The 21,230-nt window shown below is 41.1% G+C and overlaps 1 protein-coding gene across 4 annotated transcripts; it reads left to right on the forward strand.

Annotated features, from left to right (window-relative positions):
• The first annotated feature begins 6 nt into the window (after positions 1–6).
• stk32a (serine/threonine kinase 32A) lies at positions 7–20,442 on the forward strand. Of its 4 annotated transcripts, none has more exons than XM_088399207.1 (14): positions 1,482–1,638; positions 2,351–2,433; positions 3,265–3,602; positions 6,575–6,630; positions 7,653–7,804; positions 11,305–11,478; positions 14,523–14,560; positions 14,913–15,002; positions 15,206–15,309; positions 16,123–16,239; positions 16,720–16,845; positions 17,262–17,390; positions 18,767–18,831; positions 18,912–20,442. In XM_088399207.1, exons 3-14 carry the CDS (start codon positions 3,551–3,553, stop codon positions 19,027–19,029), a joined length of 1,221 nt encoding a protein of 406 aa, XP_088255333.1. In that variant the 5' UTR covers positions 1,482–1,638; positions 2,351–2,433; positions 3,265–3,550; the 3' UTR covers positions 19,030–20,442. The 4 variants fall into 4 exon arrangements, with proteins under 4 accessions (XP_088255335.1, XP_088255333.1, XP_088255336.1 ...); XM_088399208.1 differs by lacking the exon at positions 1,482–1,638 and adding an exon at positions 1,975–2,207; XM_088399209.1 differs by lacking the exons at positions 1,482–1,638; positions 2,351–2,433 and adding an exon at positions 7–187.
• Positions 20,443–21,230: the final 788 nt, after the last annotated feature.

Genomic DNA, 21,230 nt, shown 5'->3' on the forward strand with positions numbered 1-21,230 from the left:
TAGTTGAAGCGGTCCTGACGTCTAGTATCACTTGGGATGGACGAGTGTTGTGTCAAAAAATTGATGAATTGTTGCAGGCCAGCACAATTCTGTTTGCAGTACTTTAGTTACCTCTAGTGGCAGATTTGGATCATAACCTCAAGTCAATTGCATGCATTAATTCATTCATTTGAGATTACTTATCCAGGTAAAGGAATTGAGAACAGATTTTCTTTTGCAATTTTCTAGTCTAGGAATGTTCCACGCTTCTCTATAATGTGCAAAATTGTGTAAAGTTCACATGGTCATTTAGAAAGTCTCATAACAACTACCCAGAATTGGAAATGTGAATACCACACTCACAATTGAAAATTCAAGTTCTCAAAAGCAATTTCAGAATGAGGTAGAGTGAATGCCTCATTTGCATTTTCTCCTTGGAATGAACACAAAGCTCAGCCAATGAATTAATTGCGAGACGAACAGTTCTCAACAGGTTGAACAGGCCAATCGGGTGAAGGCTCTCTGCTCATTAATTAGTGGGCCGCATGGGTGTCATTGTTTAAACCAATTTTACTAAATGTGGTTTCATCCATTCATTCCCCTTAGGCGCAGACAAATGACATGCAAGAGAAAAGCTAGAAAGCATTTAGCTTATGACAACAAAGACATTAGTCAGTCATGGAGCCAATTTATGGACATTTTTAAATCTTTTGACCCATATGTGCACCTTTACTACAAAAGCCCATAATGGCCCATAGCAATATTTCCCAGACAGGAGGACATCGGCACAAAAATGAAAGGAAGATCAGACGTTTTGGAAATCTTGAATATTTGTCATAATCCACATCCTAATCCCTGTTTCATGAGCCATTAGACAAACAGCAGCCACTCTGCTTCCTGTTTCATGTTCCACTGAACTTCCTAATTCTCTCTACTTGTTTTGAAATCCAAGCCAAGCGTGTGTCGTCCCCAGACGCATATGGCGGGCACTGTATGACAAATATTATTTTCACCCAACATGATCTTTGAGAAAGCCGTCAACACATTTTGTTTTGTGGCTGTGGCAAAGCAAGCAGCAGGTGTTTTGCCATTGGCTTTTGTCACTACTGGTTAACACCTCTCATTATTTCTCATGCTTGCTAGGCAGCTGAGACACAGATGAGTCATCAGATGCAGAGGGTGACAAAAGTATTGGGTCATTACGAATGAATACAAGGGGATGTGAAAATGTGTTGCAGTCTAAAAAAAATGCAATTAATACAATATATTAATTGCATTGCTAAATTACATCAAATGCAAAAAATAGTAATTGTACAATAAAGGATTTACAGAAGCTTTTGGGTTTTCATAGCCAAGGTGATCATGCTTTACTGCAGCTTTAATGAAATATTAATGACTGAAATGAGATGTAAGAAAGATCCCATATGACTAATCAATGCAAAATGTGGTTTTATGTTGTATCATTTTTCTATCAGTAGAGGGAGCCACTCTCCCATGTTTTTCATACTGAGTCCGTCTGCAAGTATTACACGTATGCACATACTCTGCAACAAAGTCCTCCTTATTTACACTTCCTTAACTTCCTGGGAGACAAATTCGGTTTCAAAACAGGACCAGCCTGCTGAGGCAGCTGAGTTGGTTCACTCTTTCTGTATCCAGGTGAGAGAAACCGTGTCCTTGTCCATATCAGCTTTAATAGTGTCTCACTTCCAAATGGAGAGACTGGCCTGGTGTGAAGCGGTCAGCATATTTATTGTGTGCAGGAGGGCGGATTGACCCACTTTAAAATTTCTCATTGCGTGTTTTGGAAGGACTCTGAGAACGATAAAGTTGGCAACAATAAGAACATCTATCATCCTATTTTTTTGATCACTGTTGTCGACCTTCAACGGTACATTGAAATACAGTTCAGTTGTTTTTAACTTTTAAATACACTAAATTAGCATTTACTCTGAGGGCAGATATATGGGAACAATTTCCACTTATTTTTTATATGCAATGCAATTAACATCAGGATAAGATGCAGCTGCAGCCTGCAGAAACGGTTTTGCTGAAGCAATTGTCACAAACAAGCTGTTAAAGGTGTCAGTTGCGCAAAATGCAGTCAATTGAAGGGTGACAAGCCATTATCAGGTTCATTCTCTGTGGGTGCATGAGTAACGTGCTCGTCAGCCAGCGTCACTGCTCCACGGACGTGTGCGCGCCACCCCAGACGCGTGGCCACCCTGGTGAGAAGAAGCACATACAGCACAGGCGGCAACGTGGAGATCAGGCGCTCTTTTAGGAACAAAACGACTGACATCCTCCGGAAAACGCAACCTTTTTGTTCTCTGTCTTTTTTTTCTCTTTTTTTTTTTTTTTTTGTGGCAAGCTCCGGATAAGTGAGGCTTTCAGAGCAGCACTGTTGCTCTCTTGCAAGCCTGGCAGATGCTCATAAGCTCCGCGAGCAGAGAGGTACGTGTTCCGCACTTGTCCCGCGTGGGGGACTTTCTATTCAGTGCATGCTTCACCCTTCTTCTTCGTCACCATCATCACCATCATCATTTCTGCGCAAGGGTGTCCTCTGTGCGGATGCGGCTCCACGCACTAGTTTTGGGAGAATATTGTCTGTGAGTTATATTGCATGAAAAAAAAAAAAGATTCCCCACCCACCACACGTGCATGTCACTTTATTCATGCCATTCAAGAACTGCATTTCGAGGACACAATCGAGCACCACTCCAGCTAGAATAGCAACCATTCATTCATTTGTGCGTCCAGTGGTTGGAGGCCACTGCAGAACTGATCTCCATAAGTACAGTTCTTGGTGTGTTGGCCAGGTGTCCACTGTTTAAAAATAAAAACAACTATTAAAAGCTATATTATTGTGTTTTAGGGTTCCAATAATTTGCCACCTGTACTGTTTTTCTCCTGTTGACTCTAGAAATTTATTTTGTTTTAGAGTTAGGGGGTGAAAAAAAAACAAGTTGGATAACTATAACTGTAGGAAGTCTGCACCTTGAGCAATTGCATTTTTTACAAACCAGTTAGGCAGGGTGTGAAAAAAGGAAAACAACAGTTCTCCTCTGGCACTCAAAAAACACTTAAATACTAACACTTGTGCGACAAGTTTTCTTGTACATTGTCACAATTGAAGAACTGCTCAATGCTGAGACACTTTGTTTTATGCATGAGACGCCCTTCTTCTTGCTCGCTATTTGCCTCACTCTGCTCTTTATGCGCCGCCTCCAGTTCCCCCTCCTTCCCATCCACTCACGATGTCACGTTTGCCTTCTCCCCACACAGGTTAGACAGTCACCAGAGACATCAACCCATCTCCTTCCAAAGACCTCGCTCTACCTGCACTTCCTCCAGACATCAGTGAAGACGGGACAGCAAATCTCAAAAAGGGTGTGAATGCGTTTGTAGGACTTGGACCACCTGTGCTCCCCCCCCTGCCCATGAAGATGCAGGGTTGCATCCGTGTGTGCCAAGGTTGAGAAGAGTTGCTAACCAGGCTATGAGAGCATCCCGCTCTTGGATGCGGAGTTAAGCCATAGGAGCTGAAGCAGAGGCTGACTGAGGAGTCGCCATGGGGCTTGGACAGTCCAGCAAATCTCCCATCACGGGTGACACCGACGAGGGTGAGTTTTACCTTTGAAGAGTCCAAAAACCTCTTCATGTACTTTTGTGGCTGAAATCGTGTTGAAAAAAAAATGCTGTGCTGTGATCCTCAAGAGACTGGACTGAACTGGACTTTGATGTAGAAGATATTTCATCTTACATATAAAAAAGGCTTAAGGGCTTTTTGCACCAGAAAAAAATGACGCTAGTTAAAGGTGAAAGGTTTTCAAGAAGAAAGAAAAAGTCTGGTTGATTAGGATTCCATTTCATAATGTGATTTAAAGATTTAAAAAAAAAATTCAATGACACCATATGGCGACAGCTCTGTGCAGCATGACCTATTCATGCATAGAGAGTGACGAGGAGCAACAGTTTTCATATTCATATTTCAAGGAGGCAGCACGTGGAAGAATGGTTGGCACATCTGCTACCATTTGCATATTCTCCCCTGCTTGCATGGTTTTCCCATTTCAGAAACATGTCTGCTTAATTCAAGACTTGAAATTATCCATACATGTGAATGTGAGTGGAAACAAAACAAAAAGATCTGTGTAGAGTGAGTGAAAAGGTTGTCCAGCATCAGCCAGGAAGATTAAAATCTCATATATTGTAGTTTGGATTGGAAATATATTTTTTGTGATACTAGTCCTGAAACTTTTCTGACTTACATGCCGATAGCACTGTGGCCCACCACTGGAGAAAGAACTGGCATTCGTGGGAGAAAGTCTGCAGTCTTACTATTTGCAAACAGTTTGAAGGTGTCCCCCATTTCTGTGTGAAGATGCTTGAATGTATTGATCCAAGTGTTTGGCAGCATCCCACAGACTATAACTTAAGTCAGTCTGACATGTTGATTAAATCAGAAATGCACTTCTAAATGATAGATTTGACATGCTCATGGCCTTATTAACTGCAGGGATGGTCTTCCGGATAGCTGCATAAGATTTCCATTAATTAGTTTTCTTTGTCACTTAAATGTGCACACACAATTTGCCCTTGTCAAATGACTGCATCACACCCACTAACATTACACCCTTTTCACTGGAAGCAAACTTTCCCAAGGAAATCATTCATCAATAATTTATTTTTTAACTTGTTCAGCTCCACTGATGGGATTTTATTTCCATGACCTCATGACCAAATTATAGCAAAGGATCCATTTGCAAGCATGTTAGGGTTAGATATAAAATGAATGGTAAAAAATGATAAATGATCCTTGGAGGTTGACTAAACTTTGATTTCTGGAGGCATGCTGAGGGTTTGCAGTATGTTGTGTGCAATCACGCATGACACCGGGCCATCAAGTTTGATTTGTTTTGAAACATACTGTTCTCCTGAAATGTTTGGTCAAATGCCAATTTCAAAGTTTCCCACGTATCCCGATAATAATGTTATGACAAACCAAAGTCAAGTTCAAATTAAAATGTTTGGTTTTTATGCAAAAAGGACCAATTTTCTTTTTCTGAACACATCTTGTGAAGACACTACTATGGTTACAGATAAGGGAAGGTTTTCCTGGCTTGCGTCAGATGGGGCAGACTGAAATAGGTGTTGCGCAGCTAACACTTAGCCCACATGAATTGATCCAAAATGAGGCATGCATGTGACACTGAACCCTGCCAGGACATGTCGTTGATCTCCTTTGGGGATGAAATATGTATCCCCTATGTGCTACATATATTTTCCACCTTGGGTAACTAGGCGACTGTGCTTTAAACGTTTGTTTACTGCTGATGGTGCTTTATTCACCTCGCTTTGCCACATCGGCCTGAGGGCTTTGTTGCCGAGGTTGGAGTAACGACGTGAGGCCTGATCTTCCCTTGTGGCTCTATAACTGCTTTATGGGGTTCAAATCCAAATAGAATCAACCTAATCCGGGTCCCTCAACAAAAGATATTCAGATTTTCAGAAGTTTATTTCTTTATTTATTGCTACAGTTAACTGTCTAAATAATTTGCAGATTGGAATTATGCTAGAAGTGACCAGTATCCTTTAGAATGGTTATAAATAAATAAATATTCACCATTGTACTTTGCTGCTGGACTTTTTGTACAATATCCTACAAAATTCTGAGATCGACTAGCATACAAAGGCTTTTTCCCACTGTGATGACTCCAATCTCTTGAGTTCAGTGTGAATGATGACATTTTATAGTGGAGATTACACTCACACAAAAAAGAAAAAAATCATTTCGATGGGTCACAACCAAAAGCCCTTTACAGAGATTACATCAATTCAATATGTCAGTCAAACGCAAAGTGACAAGCAAATGAGCTCCTTATTTTGATGACTTCCACACTCCATGTACGGCTGTCAACGTGTCAATTACACTCCTGTTTGGATTGCACTAATTACACGCTCTGTTGCTCATGTTTCCATCATTTAACATAGCGTATTAAAGCCGGAACAATACGAAAGTGCTTCCGTACATCCACTTGCAGGCAGCTGTCTCTCCGAAAAAGCCATCAAGCAAAGAATCTTCGGGTAGCTCAGTGGGGAAATGAGAATGTTTATGCATGCTGTGTGTCTGTATTTGGTGTGAACAGAATGAGGTATGTGTGCACCATCTTAGAAATATGAATTGTAAATCAAGCCTCTATGGGAGTAAATTGAGTACACAAAAATTAGGACGAGAAGCAAAAAAGAAAGTGTTACGTGGCAAACTAATCCGAACTGTCAAATCCAAAGTGTGTGTACTTTTCTTTGTGTAAATATGGAGAAATGATGCTCAGATGAGTACGTGAAAAGTCCAGCAGCTGTCCAGTTCTTAGAGGAAAGTGCAGAGAGGGGAAAATCTCATTCCCTTTGTCGTCATGGTAACCGGAAACAAACAGCCCATCCTGTTTCAAATGGCAGTGCTGGTTAATGGATGAGAGTGATGTGTGTGCCTGCGTGTGTGAAAGAGTAGCTTCAATTAAAAACAAAAAAAGGAAAGCACTAATAAAAAATAATAATAATAATAATAAATGACTCTCCTTCTTTTTTTCCACAGTCAATTTTGACCACTTCCAGATCCTCAGAGCAATAGGAAAAGGAAGCTTTGGCAAGGTGAGCTTTTTATTTTATCTTGTTAGTAAAGTTACATTTTAATATTCGTAACCAGCGAACAAATGTAATACGAAGTTAACCATTGTGGGGGGGAAAAAAATCATGGCAAGAATAAAAATCTTTTACAATTTCTATATTGAGCCATTGGTGAGAAATCCAAACTATGATGTTAAAAACATTTCATTCATTCTGTACTAAACAATATCAGCACCCATCCAGCGTCATTTACAGTCTTGAGATTTGTTTGAGCTGTATTGTGCAGGGGAATAATTCACATCAGCTTTTTTTTTGGGGGGGGGGGGGGGGGGGGTCATGTGCAATGACTTCTAACAATGTGGCCAACTGTACAGCATCAACATTCTGTCTGACGGCAGATAAGCAGTCTAATCACGGTACATGGCAAGCTGCTCAATGGGGGGAGTGATGTGATCAGGCTCTGGCTGATTAACTGCGCCAGCTGCTCCACACAAGACTCTCTTAGATAACAGATAACGGTAATCACTAGCTTATTGATGCTTGTAGCACAGACGCACGTTTCGGGAGCGGCTATAGTCTTACTGTCAAAAGACGGTAAGCACCCCGATGTCATTTATTTCATGGAGAGCCAATCCCGATCCAGGTTCTTACGGGCTGCTGCTGTTGCTGCCCTACTCCACTCCACTGCACTGCAAAAATTCCTCTGGAAATTTTAAGAAAAAATATGTTAGGCTGAGAAAAATACTACTTAATATAGGCACAAAACAAAGTTAAATTGAGAAACATAATACTTAAAATAGGCAGAAAAAAATAATACCTAAAATAAGCAAAATTATCCGACGACAAACAAGAACGTTTTACTTACAGGATTTTGAAAATAAGAAAAAAGAAAATATTACTAGGCCCATATCTACAGCACTCCTGAAATCAGTCTTTTAAAAATTCCACACCTCAAAACATAAGCAATCCAATACATTTGTTCAAATAGATGACAACAATTCCATCATTGTCAGTGTTTCGCGTTGAAATAATTCTGCTCCTCCCAGGTTTGCATCGTGCAGAAGAAAGACACCAAGAAGATGTACGCTATGAAATACATGAACAAGTTAAAATGTGTGGAGCGGAACGAAGTGAGGAACGTCCTGAAAGAGCTGCAGATCATGCAGAACCTGGAGCATCCTTTTCTGGTCAACATCTGGTAAATATCCCTTACTAGTGTTTTTATTGTTCTCTTAATGCGTCTTTACTCAGTCTATTAAATTTCATACGAATGAAAGAGATATTACAGTGGGCCGAAATCGCCTTGTGTGAGAACCTCATTGATTTCCACTTGCACAGCCTCCCCTCATGACCGCAAAAGCCATTTAAATTCCTCCCTATGGCATTGTCATCGCGACACTGTCCATCAGCGCGTTGAAATACACTCAAAAGCCAAAACGACCCATTAAAATGGTGTTCAGTCCGTGGTGAGTCATGAACACCCACAATCCTTTATGCGCATCACCCCATCCCTTTGAAGTAGCTAAAAGGGGGGAGAAAAAAAAAAGTAGTTTGCTTGCTCCTCTCAAGCTTCATTTTTTTTTTCCAACCCATTTGCCTCACTGCCTTTGGGGAATTTAAGGACACAGCCTCAGCCTTCAGATTACGAATCATCAACGTGAGTCACGGGGCTCCTTTTGAGCAACTCGGTGATCATGGTTTGAAATCGTATTGAGCATCAAGAAGGACATCTCGGAGATGCTTCACATGTGCGCTTTGTTAGGTTACTGTCTGAAAGGCTTCATTTATTTTTGATAAGCACGCCTCTGCCACCCAGAGAATGGAAGGAAAGAAAAACTGGCATGGCTGAATGAAAACCAACAAGCTCTTCCAGTCCCTTGCAGTTAATTGCTATCACTTTGATGTATTTATTCACTGTTTTGGATCGCCCTAATGTTACGCCATATCTTTAAACAACACTGACAGAAAGTCTGCTCGGAGAGAAACGATCTCAGCCATAAACAAGTCAAGATGGAGGGATAGCGAAAAGAGAGGACGGGATACAGGAAATTAAGGACAGCTGAGCTCGGAGGAGGCTCCAGACGCGGGCGATGTTCTGACTTATGGGGCAAACAATGACAGCGCATGTTTTCCGGCGTGCTGCGTTGGAAGAGTCTGAAAGTGAATGTTTTTGGCAGTGGAAATTCCCCCCCTGGGAGGGGAGAGGTGCTTTCCTCTGGAGATGTGCTTGGGTCAGCGGCTCTCGCTCGCCCGCCCGCCCGCCCACCCGCCCACTCGCTGGCTTGTGTTGAGCTGGCACATGTTTGTCCTGCGTTCAAGGTTAAAGACTGAGAGATTACCTGCAGGCAAATGAAACGCACCAGCTATATGTAGATAAACAGATTTTTTTTCCCCTTTTATGGACTATGGAAACAAAAGAGAATCATTTTTTTAATCAAGCCTGTATGACTTATTGTTGCTTTTTCAGGCCAAACTGGAAAACATCATTGTCCTAAAGCAAAAACAAAATAAAAGGGAGGAGAATTTAATTAATTTTGTCAAGGCCCCGCCCAATATAGATTCTTTGGAGGCCGGTGTTGATGTTTATTTTTGGCAGAAAAAAACGATTACAGATTTATCAGCTGATTACATTTTATAAACATACAGCATACCTTTTGTAGGGCTAACCCCACTCACAACTACATGCTATCGTAAAAAAAAAAAATCATAGCATAACTGCTACAGGACTCAACTGTACAAAGAAAAGTAAAAGCCTAAATTGCTTCGGGGGGTTGTACCAGCAAGCCTTCAACATCTATGTTTTATCTTCTATTCATGCTCCTGTGTTTTCTTATCAAAGCAATGCCTTGAAAGCAATGACACATGACAAAAGAAATTCCTCCAGGAATCATCATTACGTAATTCATAAATAGAATTACACATTTTGGAGAGAATATGTAAATTCTTCTAAGTCTCAGTTGAATGTTTGAGAATTGGACTCTAACACCCTCCAAGTTTCCTCCATAATCCGATTGATTTTTTTTATCAAAGAATTGACAGTAATGTTGTAAAGAATGTCTATTAAATACAAAAGAGAGGAAAGGAGTTCCTTGTAAGGACATTATCCTGTAAGCTGCTGTGAGACTTCCATTATCCAAGTGGCCTGCGGTGCCTCTGCTTCTCTTAAAAGCTCCATGCAGGATGCGCTCCCTCAGGATTGGCTGGCTGGAGGCCACAAAGCGGTCACATTCAAACACATGTGAGACGAGAGGCACAACCAGACAGACAGAAAAACACAGACGGCTAGAAGGAGGACAATGTTCCAAAGCTGCCTCGGTACCGGGAAGACGTCCAGAAGCTCTTGTCCCCATTCTTCTGTTGCTCTGTGAACAAAAAAAAAAAACTGCTAATGGAAATTCAAAAACATGAAGGATTTTTTTTTTTTTTTTAATCAGCGTATTTTAGAAAGAAGAGTATGGAGTGAAAAAAAACAGACAACCACTCCGCATAGCTATCCGGAGGCCAGATTCCAAACCAGAACTAACATCATTCCCCGTAGTGAAAGGGAAAATACCAAATATTTGACACAAATAAATTGGTGTTCAAAGGAGAGCATTAGTCTGCCAATCAATCCAGTAGCTGTGTCTCCTAAATGCATGTGACAGCTCTGCCTCATTATAACCTTGACTAACTGGGTTAAAAGATATTTACGCTCTACTCATCAATGTCTGTGAAGGAGAGGTGGAAAGTATGAGAGAGATAATGAGACGATTGAAATGATTAATGTGCTGGAACATTGTTAGCAGGCTCACACTGCTGACTACAACCTCAGCATTTTTTTTTTTTTTTTTAATCAAAGCTTGCATATTAATTTTTTTGCGTTCATCTGTAGATGAGTGACAAGCAAAATGTTTTGGGTGAAATTTAAAAGTGGAATTCAAAGAGAATGGAGATTTGTAATCATGTTTTGGTATTTGGGTGGTTCTCTGAAAGCGTAGTACCATTGTGTGGTCAAAACACTGACTGACTTAATGTCATAATTTTCTTCCGCATTCAAATGCTCTGGTGTGAGCTGTACAAGAGAAAAAGTGCTAAGGCAATGTATGTATCCTCTTTCCAACCTTGGCAGATATTCTTCCTGCCCTGTGAGGCCAATCAGCATTATCTGAGCCCCGAACAAACAATTTGGAGTCAGCTCAATAAATCACCACCCATGCAGGCGAATCACCTTTCGATCCCTGTGTGTTAAGCAACAACAATAACATTGTCCAAGTGTGTGGTTATGTCAAAACCAGGCTGAATGTTTCGAATTGTTGGAAAAGAGTAGTTTGGCATCACATCAGCGAGAAGCTTGAATAGTAATCATTGCAACAGCAAAGTAGTCAGCCGCATGCTGATTTGGACTTCCCTCAGATGTTGCCTTTCACACAAAGTGCAATTGACACGAATACAGAAGATACCATGGAGTGAATATTGAATTTGCCATCGACAAGAAAATATGGTCTAAAAAGAAATTCATGGGACATCACAGTTGACAGGATTTGCTTTGGCGAGCTATATTAAATGACTTGGTGGACCGGATCTGGCCCCCGTGTCTTAAGTTTGACACCTATCAAAATCATCCAAAAAATTACATCTACATTTTGGAACGTAATTCCAGACTGCTGATTATCTTTCTGATTATCTGATTATGTGACTGTTCATCTTCCACTATTGCAGGTATTCCTTCCAGGATGAGGAGGACATGTTTATGGTGGTAGATTTGCTCCTTGGAGGAGACCTGCGCTATCATCTGCAGCAGAACGTTCATTTCTCCGAGAGCACGGTCAAGCTGTATATCTGCGAATTGGCTTTGGCTCTGGGATACCTGCGCTCCAAGCACATTATACACAGGTTAGATTTTTCCTCAATTGATGACTTGTCAGTACAATTCCAAATTGGAATACAATTGAATATTCAATGTTCAAATCCATGTTTAATGACGCTGAAAAATTCCCCCTTTAATGGAAGGAGGAAAATGTATTCAAATCTGAGGTCATCACAGGTTCAACTGCATTTCCCTGGTGTCTGCTCACATGTATTTTATTCAGCCATAAAAAGACTGCTTAGTCAATGTGCAGAAAGGTTAAAATAGCTTGACGCAAAGGTCCCATCCGACACAACCGTTATCCCTTGGCTGCAGACTGTGGCTACTATAAAATGTGCAAGATAAAGACTTATTTAATTTGTAAACTGCAGGTTAAGTGCTTTTTAAGCGTGGCGAGCCACATGGCGGCTGCTGCCAAACTCTAGAAAAAAGTCCTCAAATCCTCAACTGAGACTACTCACAGGACGATTAATCCTCCCTTTTAAAGTGATTTAATCCGGCAACTATACTTTCTCTATTTGTGTTGTTGAATATATGGCTTAAGCCGAGGTACGATTGTATTGTCTAATAGGCTACATTTGAGCAAGTTGTGAATTTTGCGACTCATGGTGTCATTGCATCAAGTGTTTATTCCATGATGCTGTCAGCCTAAATTTACGGGGTTTCCCAACCGTACAATGTAGCTCAATTGCACCATCCTCCCTGACATTTACGTCCATTCAACACCTCAAGTGTCGGCACACAATGATCCTCACCTATATTTTTAGCATGAAAAGCCTAAATCAAACATGTTCGTTCCAGTGTTGGAGGAATAACGTCCGCTAGTCAAGAAAAAGCAATCCCGTTCTTTTATCATGATAACAGGAAACATCACAGTAATGGAGAATAGAAATAACTAATGAGTAGCAAAATTGCATGACCTCATCCGTTTTTCTTAAACATCAGCCAGAGTGAGAAGAGAAATAAAACGGGACGGTAGTATTAAGTTGCAAATTCCGTTCGGTCCATTGAGTGAAATTTAAATGTAACTCTACGTCAAAGTGATCATTTCTATTTTATTACCGGCCTTGCCAGCTGATGCGGAGATAAAATCAACATCACTTCAATCTGTATTCATTAGTTTGAAATGAGATGAGACGTTCATCTCATTTCTATGGAAATTGAGTGAAGAATTTCACACAGATGTGACCACTAAGACTGTCTACTTAGTAGGCATGTTCCATACCATTTATTTTCACCATCGATACCAATAACTCATATCCTCAACGATAGCGATACCAAGCACCGATACCACCGCTAGCCATTTCGAGCGCATTAATTTTACATTTGGGTAAAGATGAAAAAAGACCGAAAGGGAGGACGAGGGGGAATTATACGCTCATGTTTCATAAATACAGATTAAGGTGCAAGCTGGTGCTAGCTCCTTGAATGTTGTGCCTCAAAAAAAAAAAAAAAGATCAACGAATGTCTATCTACCAGACATTGTTAATTGCTGAAAACTGTCTTGTCTTGTCTGCAACAAAAACATGCAGACAAGATGAATAAGGCAGAAGATGGACGGCTCTGAGTTACTCATGGTAGGACTGACAGGTTGTGTACTTAAGATGTGCATTTTAACCTTGGCTTTATTTTTGTGCCTTCTCCAAACTTGTCAACCCTGACATCACCCAGCAGCCGCACTCAGCTCTCCTTAATGAATAAGGAATGAACATCTCATACGCGGGTAGACACACAGTGTGCCCCCATGTGAGAAAACACTCACATACGTGCATCGGCGCCATTCTCACACGTGTCAGTGCTCCTTTGCCCAAAAGAAAAAACGGGTGAGCGTGACGTATGCTTGTTTGAGCCACGCATCTCCGAGGCTTGGTCCTCGTAGGCCAGCTCCGGTGTCAACTCAGGATCTTATGACCCACGTACAGGTTTTCAGTTACCCCTCTGCCTCTGATAGCAGGCTGTAATGAGGCCATTAGATCCTGCTAATAGCTTGTAGAACCCGTCAAGCGAGAGAAAAGAATGCTCGGATCAGTTTGCGCCAAGCAAACCGCACACGTCTTCTCACTTTACTCAAAAAAAGATATGTTTGAACATCCTATTCCTCCTCTTTATTGCATTTTACAATCAATTCGAATGCTTCTCTGTGCCAACCCATTTCCGACGACGCTATTTATACTCGCTTGATTTGGTCAACAGTGTTTCCTCTTACAATTTATTAAAAACCTAATGCATCCTATTATTTTAAGATTATCGGTGCCGTCACGCTTTTATTGCTGTTTTAATTTGCAGGAATGCTAAAAAAAATGTCCTGCATGAGTTTGAAAAAAATCATATTGTAGGTGAAGAGGTTTCTTGGGTATGTTATGTCAGCTTTGATGAAAGCTAATGATTTATCATCTCATCGTTCGTGATAAAGTGACTGACAGTTTCAGACAGCTCTTATCAAATGGACTCATCTATGTAATATATTGAATTTAGAGCTTCATATCTAATTCACTTTTTTCTCATCCCATCGGCATTGTTTGGGTCCTTCCTTGACAATGTCATCCCGGCCTCTTTCAAGAGCGCCCCTCCTCATCCAGTCTGAGTCAGACCCAGTGTCTCTCTCTGTCACTTCCGACCCACTAGGCTCTGAGGCAAATGTCAGCTAATTAAGTCTTACATGAGCGACCTTTCTCACCCTCCCACCTGTGCACACGCACCGCTTGATCTGCCAGGGCATCGGCGAGCTCGGCACCGCGCTCCTAACGTCAGCCACATGGGGCACAAGCACAAAGCCCGGCTCGACGTGGCCTTTCATATGCTAAATACTGGCAGCTTCCTGCGGGGCAGCTGACTGTAATGAGGGAAAACACAATGAGGTGGCTTCCATTGAAGTCATCTTTACATTCTCAAGAGTATCTCAATGTTACCATCCCTACTAATATAATCACTGATGTATCTAAGGGTGCTGGCTATAAAGTCAGGGCTTGATAAATAATGTTTTTGAATATTTGGACAAGCCACCTCAGCCTGATTTTAAACGATCATAATGAAAAACAAACTAATGCTGATGTTGTGTTTCTCCCTTCAGAGACATCAAGCCTGACAACATACTACTGGATGAACATGGTGAGCTCCTTTATATATAGATAGAGAGAATATTAAAACGGAATAAACCTCCTGACAGTTGTTGTGGTAATCCTGGTACGCAACGAGATAATCTGCTAAACCATTGTTCAGACATCCAGGGTGTTACAGGTTTCTGTTGTGACAATTGCTGTAACGATGCAGTAAAAACTTCCCCGTGAAATTCCATCAAAGCTTTAAAACAAAAGAAGTGAGGCAAGAAAGATGAAACGTCTGAGTGAGACAGAGGCATCATTAAATATGAACTATCAAGCTTACTTTGACTTGATATTTCCGTCTTTCTCTATCCACTTTAGCCGGATAGTACATGACATTAAATCTCTTGGTTGAACAGGTCACGTCCATCTCACTGACTTCAACATTGCAGCCATTGTGAAAGATGACCTCAAGGCAACATCCATTGCAGGGACGAAACCGTACATGGGTAAGAAAATAGCCACATACATTTAAAGCCTTGGGCTTATGTTCCAGATCATTTTAGAGAAGCCATATAAATAAATTCAAATAAACGTTCAATGTTCAAGCAGTCATTGATGGGCTAACGTAAATTACCGTCAATGTTCTTAACTGGATATCACCACAGTGCCTGCTTTCTCTGAATACTCCATATTTTATATCACGTTGCAGCTCCGGAGTTATTTCAGAACTTTGAAGGCTCCCATCCTGGTTACTCCTTCTCAGTGGATTGGTGGTCATTGGGCATCACAGCTTACGAGCTGCTCAGAGGGCAGGTAACAAAAAACAACAACAACAAGCCGTCGTTATCGCAAGCATCATCTCGGCTCGGCTCCGCACCGACAATAAATATGGAAGCTCATGTGATTGAGGCAAGCCATTCGCCATGCAGTCCCCATAAAACAGAAGGGGATAAAGCTGTAATTGAATTTTACATTTAGATTGACCTTACTGGTGAATATTTTAGTCACGCTGTGAGACAGATGGCTGTGGGAGCATATGGAAATCTATTCAAGATTATTTTGAGGCCCGTGTAATTGAAATTGATTTCCCTCAAATGAGGTTTATATTTTTCCTTTAGCTAGTCTCATCTGGAGAAGTGGAATTAAAAAAAATGTCACGGAAATAATGAATAGCGCAGAATCTTTTCAACCAATCTCAGCTGCCTGGATGATACTCCAGGTCCATTAGCGCCACCTACAGGTCTGGGCATTGATTGCTGATATTAATTGCTCAACATTTCAGTGTCAAAATTGGCATCAGTAATTCAACTTTAAACGACTGTTGATTTTTCTAAATTCCAATATTAACACTTCTTCCAAAACCGATGGTAACATTAGAGAATGGTGGAAGATGAAACAAAAAGCTTCTTGGTGTTTTGAAAAGAGTCGCTTAGTCCCCTTTCGCTGTATCATTTGTCCTCATAGAGGGCAGAAAATGAACAGAACCAGAGGGAGAAGCATGAGTGGGGGGAAAAAACAGAAAGGGGTTGATTGCTTTTCAGACACCCACTTTGTCAAAGCAACTCCTGCGGACAGTCCAACACAAGCATTTGTAAGATTGTCTCCCGTCTCCTCGCCGGCTTTCAGAGGCCCTACGTGATGAGGTCCAGCACCCCATCCAATGAAATCCTTCACACCTTCCACAAGGTCCATCTCAGCTTCCCAACAGCGTGGTCCTCAGAGATGAAGTCGCTTCTCAGAAAGGTAAAGCACATGACTGACACACCACATCAATTTGCATATTTCTTCATGTGCTAAGAACTTTGAGATGAACACACAAAAAGACCCTCTGATAATGAAGTGTCTGGAGTCCATTGCTTTTGTTTCAATCAAGTCTTCATCAACTGGATGTGTGTATATGCAGGGTTTAGTCTTGGCAGCCATCCACTGCAGTTTTAACTGTTGCATTTCTCCGTGCCCAGACTTCATTCACCTCATTAGCATTCCGGCCGAGTGTGTGTGTGAGAGACTGCGAATCTGTGTGAGGCTGATGTAAAGAGAACGTAAGGGGAGAATTCCACGCATAATATATTTTATCATTATCCTTCACACTTGACGAATCTGCCCAGTCACCGTTTGCCTTCCAAGTGGAAGTTGTTGTCTTTGACTCTCCTTTCATCAGCCAAACTATCTTGCAGCTCAGACCATTCATGTCTCAGAATTGGATATTTCTCTCCCCTTCAGTTGCTCTGCATAGACGTCCACAAGCGCATTTCCTGTCTGGCAGAACTGCAAGATCTGGACTACATGTCGGACGTCAGTTGGGACAGTGTGCTCAGCAAGCAGATTCCCCCGGGCTTTATTCCCAATGTGAGCATGACAATTCAACTGACATGGTTGAACACCAAACGTTCCTCGTGAGGCCATTGCCGCATGAATCACCGTCGTAGTCGGTAGCTAAAGGGAACATAAAAAAAACAATCGTAAATCCCGTGATCTCGACACCAATATTTTCTTTTCGGAGGGCAGACTAAGATTTAACGGAGACCTAGTTGCTTAGTCCGCACAAACCACTTGGTCTCACGCTGTGTCAACTCTCTAAAAGCAATTATAAGATAGCAACAGAATAGTACGGATTGAAATTAGGCCAAACAATCAAATAAGGAGGGAATATAATAAGTTGCTATACGTTGCTGTTAGATTTTGATAGTAAATCAATGTGACAATCTTGAGATGCTTATTGGAATGATCATCTTTTCATTTGAATCGCTGATGTGGCTTTACAGAAACGGCGACTAAACTGTGATCCTACATTTGAGCTGGAGGAAATGATCCTGGAGTCCAAACCTCTTCACAAAAAGAAAAAAAGGCTGGCTCGAAAGACCAAGGACCAGGGTTCCGATGGGTCACCGCAGGTAATTCCGACATCCCTCAGCGTGCATGCTTGAGCCCTGAAGAAGTTTATTTTGCCATCTTCCAGTCGCTAATAAGAATGTCAAGGACATGTTTAAGGACTCCCTCACCATCACAACAAATGGGCCGCCTGCCCGCTGCCTGACTTTGCAAGGCAAATAGCACGCTCCTCAATTTTCTTTGCCGTCTTTCCCGCACATAAATCAGTCGTACCCCTTTGGGTGTTTATATAAAACAGAGGCGAGAAGAGAAAGGTTAATTTGATCGTCCAGTCAAGTGTGACGCGGCTGGTGCGCTCGCAACGTCTACACACATTACCAACTGGAATGTAAGTGAAGGAAATTAAAGTGGCTGTGAGTGATTGAAGTTTTCTTCTAATGCTGTTCGTTGATTAATGTTAGGTTAACTGTTGTTGCTGTAAAAGACCTCGTTGATATTTTTTCTTTTACCGACTGAAAATCTTGGGGACGCTTTCAGATTGAGTTCAAGAGCAACAAAGTATTTTTTTTATTGTCTACAATAACTCAAATGAAATGCATCCAGTGAGCTTTGCTGTGTTATTCGTACATTTACACAACACTAGAGAAAATGGTTTAGGCCAACTGAGAGCATAAATCATTTTCATGGCTGGGGTAAATGCTTGGCCCAAGTAAAAATATTTTTAAAGATATGAGGAAGAAAAAAGTTCTGTGCATGGTGCAATGCTTAAAATCCTGCCAGGCAGCTTTTGATGGATGCATGTATGTGAGAAAGTAAAAAAAACATGTCAGCTGTGTGATTTTAAGCATGATAACTGGAGCGTAACAGATCAATATTAAATGAAGTAATCTCTACTTGCCTCCCTTCTCTGTATTGTTTTTGCATATTTCTATTTGCGCTCTCCTCCCTTGTCCCGGCCGGGACTGCCTCTGCAATGCTGTCTGCCTGTCACTGTCACTCTCCTTCACCGCGCGTGACCTCTTTTTCAAGCGCCTTTTTATCACTCCCAGCCTCCTCGCCTAATACCGACCTCATAATGTAGCGGCGAATTAACTCGATTGAAATTCTTTGGAGATATCGCTGACATTTTGACTCATTTGCCGCATCCGCACGTATACTCTCTTCGAGTCTGACGCATGAAATGAGAAAACAGAAGTTATTGACATTTATTTGAAGTTGTACTCATAGTTTGCTCTGCACTCAAGGACACTGATAAATGTCCCCAGCAGGCTCTCTTCCAGCCAAGCACTCCCCGATGCTCAAGCTAGCAGTTTGAACATCTGTCTTTACAATGATTAAATGGGTCTTGGTGTTATTTGCCGATGGTAGACCTAACCCTCATCCAGTGTGTGCATTAAAATGTGATTTTGACAAATTAAAATATTTGTCTTTTCCTCAGAATGGTCAGTTGCAGCAACGTTTGGAGAACATCCAGAGAGACTTTATCATCTTCAACAGAGAAAAGTAAGACACGCCCTGAAAAAGAAAAAAAAATGGTAACCAAGGTAACAAGAAATACATTTGTTACCATGTTTGTTGTACAGGTCAAAGAGAGCAGCGGCAGATTCAGACTCAACTGAACTATCCAAAAGTAACAAGAGTAAAGCAATAGAGGACGGTCAGAACAACAATGTGGAACCTGTTTCTTTTTTATCAGGATAAAGAACTGGATTCAAGCACCCCCCCCCCCACACACACACACATTTTGTTCCTTGTCTCCCGCCATTGTTTGTAGATCAGCACCTCCATCCCGCAACTGATATAAGCGGGTTGCCTCAACGAATGTTGCAAAGACTTGACAAGTACAGGGTGAGTGAACAGACTCTTTACGTGCATCACGGCAGAATTTTTGTTTTTCCCTGACCTTGAAGGACTGATAGGGTATGTACAGTATGTCACGTTTTGCTCTTTCACAAGAGAACTGTGGAGCAAATGTTCTGCTGGACACTTTATCTACATTTAGTTTGGTTCAACTTCAAGTCAGGAATGGTAATGCACCTCTAAGATAGTAGACTTGGTTTTGATTGGAAGGTTTGTATCAGTGCTCTGAGATAGCTTTTTTGTCCTTGGTCGTTTGTGACCTTTCTGCAGGGTCGACACACTTTCATTTTGAAAAAGGCAAAATATGCATTTTTCCACAATTCAGAAGACTTGCCACGTATCTGAATAACGTCCGTGTGGATTAAGCATCAGAGAACACTTGACATCCTGTATTTCTTGTTTTGTGTCTGGTCCGAAGAAGCTAGCGCTTTTAACGCTAATATGTATGTATATCCAGCAAAATGCAGCTCTGCTTACCTTTTGGCTTTGATGTAGTGTTTCCGTCAGTGTAGATTGGAGGACACTGAAAGTTGCTCGAAGGTGGCTCTGAAGCTTTAGCTAGCCCTATTATGTCGTGGTTGGAGAATTACCCCCCACTGCAGAATTTCATATTTGATGTGTTGTGCACAAAGCCCGACGCTCCAGCTACAGTTTTTCACACTACTCGTGGGGGATATATTGACCCCCTGACCCTTCCCAAATCAAATTGTCTATAGATGCCATAAAATGGCAGCAAAGCACTACTTTTCTATCAGACAGTAACTAACTAAATGAAGCTCCTCCTCTCACCAAAGAAAGACTTTTATATGAGTCCCACCCAGGCTAATGTCTGAGCACAACGACAACAGTGATTTAGCAGTGATCACATTCTAATTAATAAACACTGGCTTTTATCCATGCTTGTTAATTCCTTGACGTTACACAGTTTGGTATTTGTATGTTTTTAAATGCTTCTAGCACTTTTTCACCCTAAAATGGGCACAGTGTTTGGATTTGTGTTGGTGTTGGTATTTGTTGTAAATGTCATTTTGCACATTTTTTCTTTAACCGTACAACACTGCAATAGGAGCAGTCAGTGGGGGAGGGAGGAGGTTAGTAAAATATACAGTATGCTTTAAAACGTGTATGGCAGACAAAGGCAAACAGATCTGTGAATTTGAAAATGGAGGTTTTGTTGTCCCTCACTTGTCACTGTATGTTTCTTCTACTGTATCTTTTAAGGTGTGCCTTAAATAACTTTGTTCCCAAACCAAACTGACTCTGCCTTAATGCATTTTTTACATTTTAAATAATTTTTAAAAATCATACTGGAACAAATAGAAACATCTTTCTTAGTATTGCTGTGTTGCTAGCCTCCCCTAGTGCTCAGATGTTTGATTGCTGCATTGGTATTAATATGGTGGCTTAAACATCCATCCATCCATTTCTGAGAATGTACAACACTTGAATAGAATATATTTGGTAGTGCATCAAAAATGTGGAGGTCACAGAGGCTTGAGTGGATGATTCACTCTTTCGTCATCCGCAATCTAACGTCATTCAGCGTTGCTCTTTATTGTTGCCCCAAAAGCTTTGCTGAGTCATTCGTGTCCATACGATGCTTCATTCTTGTCGATACCACGCCAGTAAACAGACAAGCTAGACAAAGTGGGAGAATAATATGCTGTGTTGGCCCTTGACATGTGCTATTTAGGTGAAACCGCAAAAACACTTCAGTTAATTGTGACTCCTGTTTCTATTCCAGAATTAAGTCAGACCACCACATTACATTTTTTTTCCACCTCTGCCATTTTGAGAGTTGATACAACAACATAAAGACAAATCACTATAAATACAAAAATAACACAACTTGATTTCTGCAAAGATGTTTTACACTGAAGAAAATATTTAAAAGACCCAATTTTTCCCAATAATGTGTTTAATTAATTCTGAATGCTGATGTGACCTGATACACCCCAATAATTTGTGACTACCGTAATTTTCTGACTTTAAGACGCTACTTTTTACACAAGTAAAACTAGAATGGAAATAGAAATGTGGAC

The sequence above is a fragment of the Syngnathus floridae genome, chromosome 15, assembly GCF_059516105.1.
Source record: "Syngnathus floridae isolate MCC-2025c chromosome 15, RoL_Sflo_1.0, whole genome shotgun sequence".
Classification (NCBI taxonomy): domain Eukaryota; kingdom Metazoa; phylum Chordata; class Actinopteri; order Syngnathiformes; family Syngnathidae; genus Syngnathus; species Syngnathus floridae.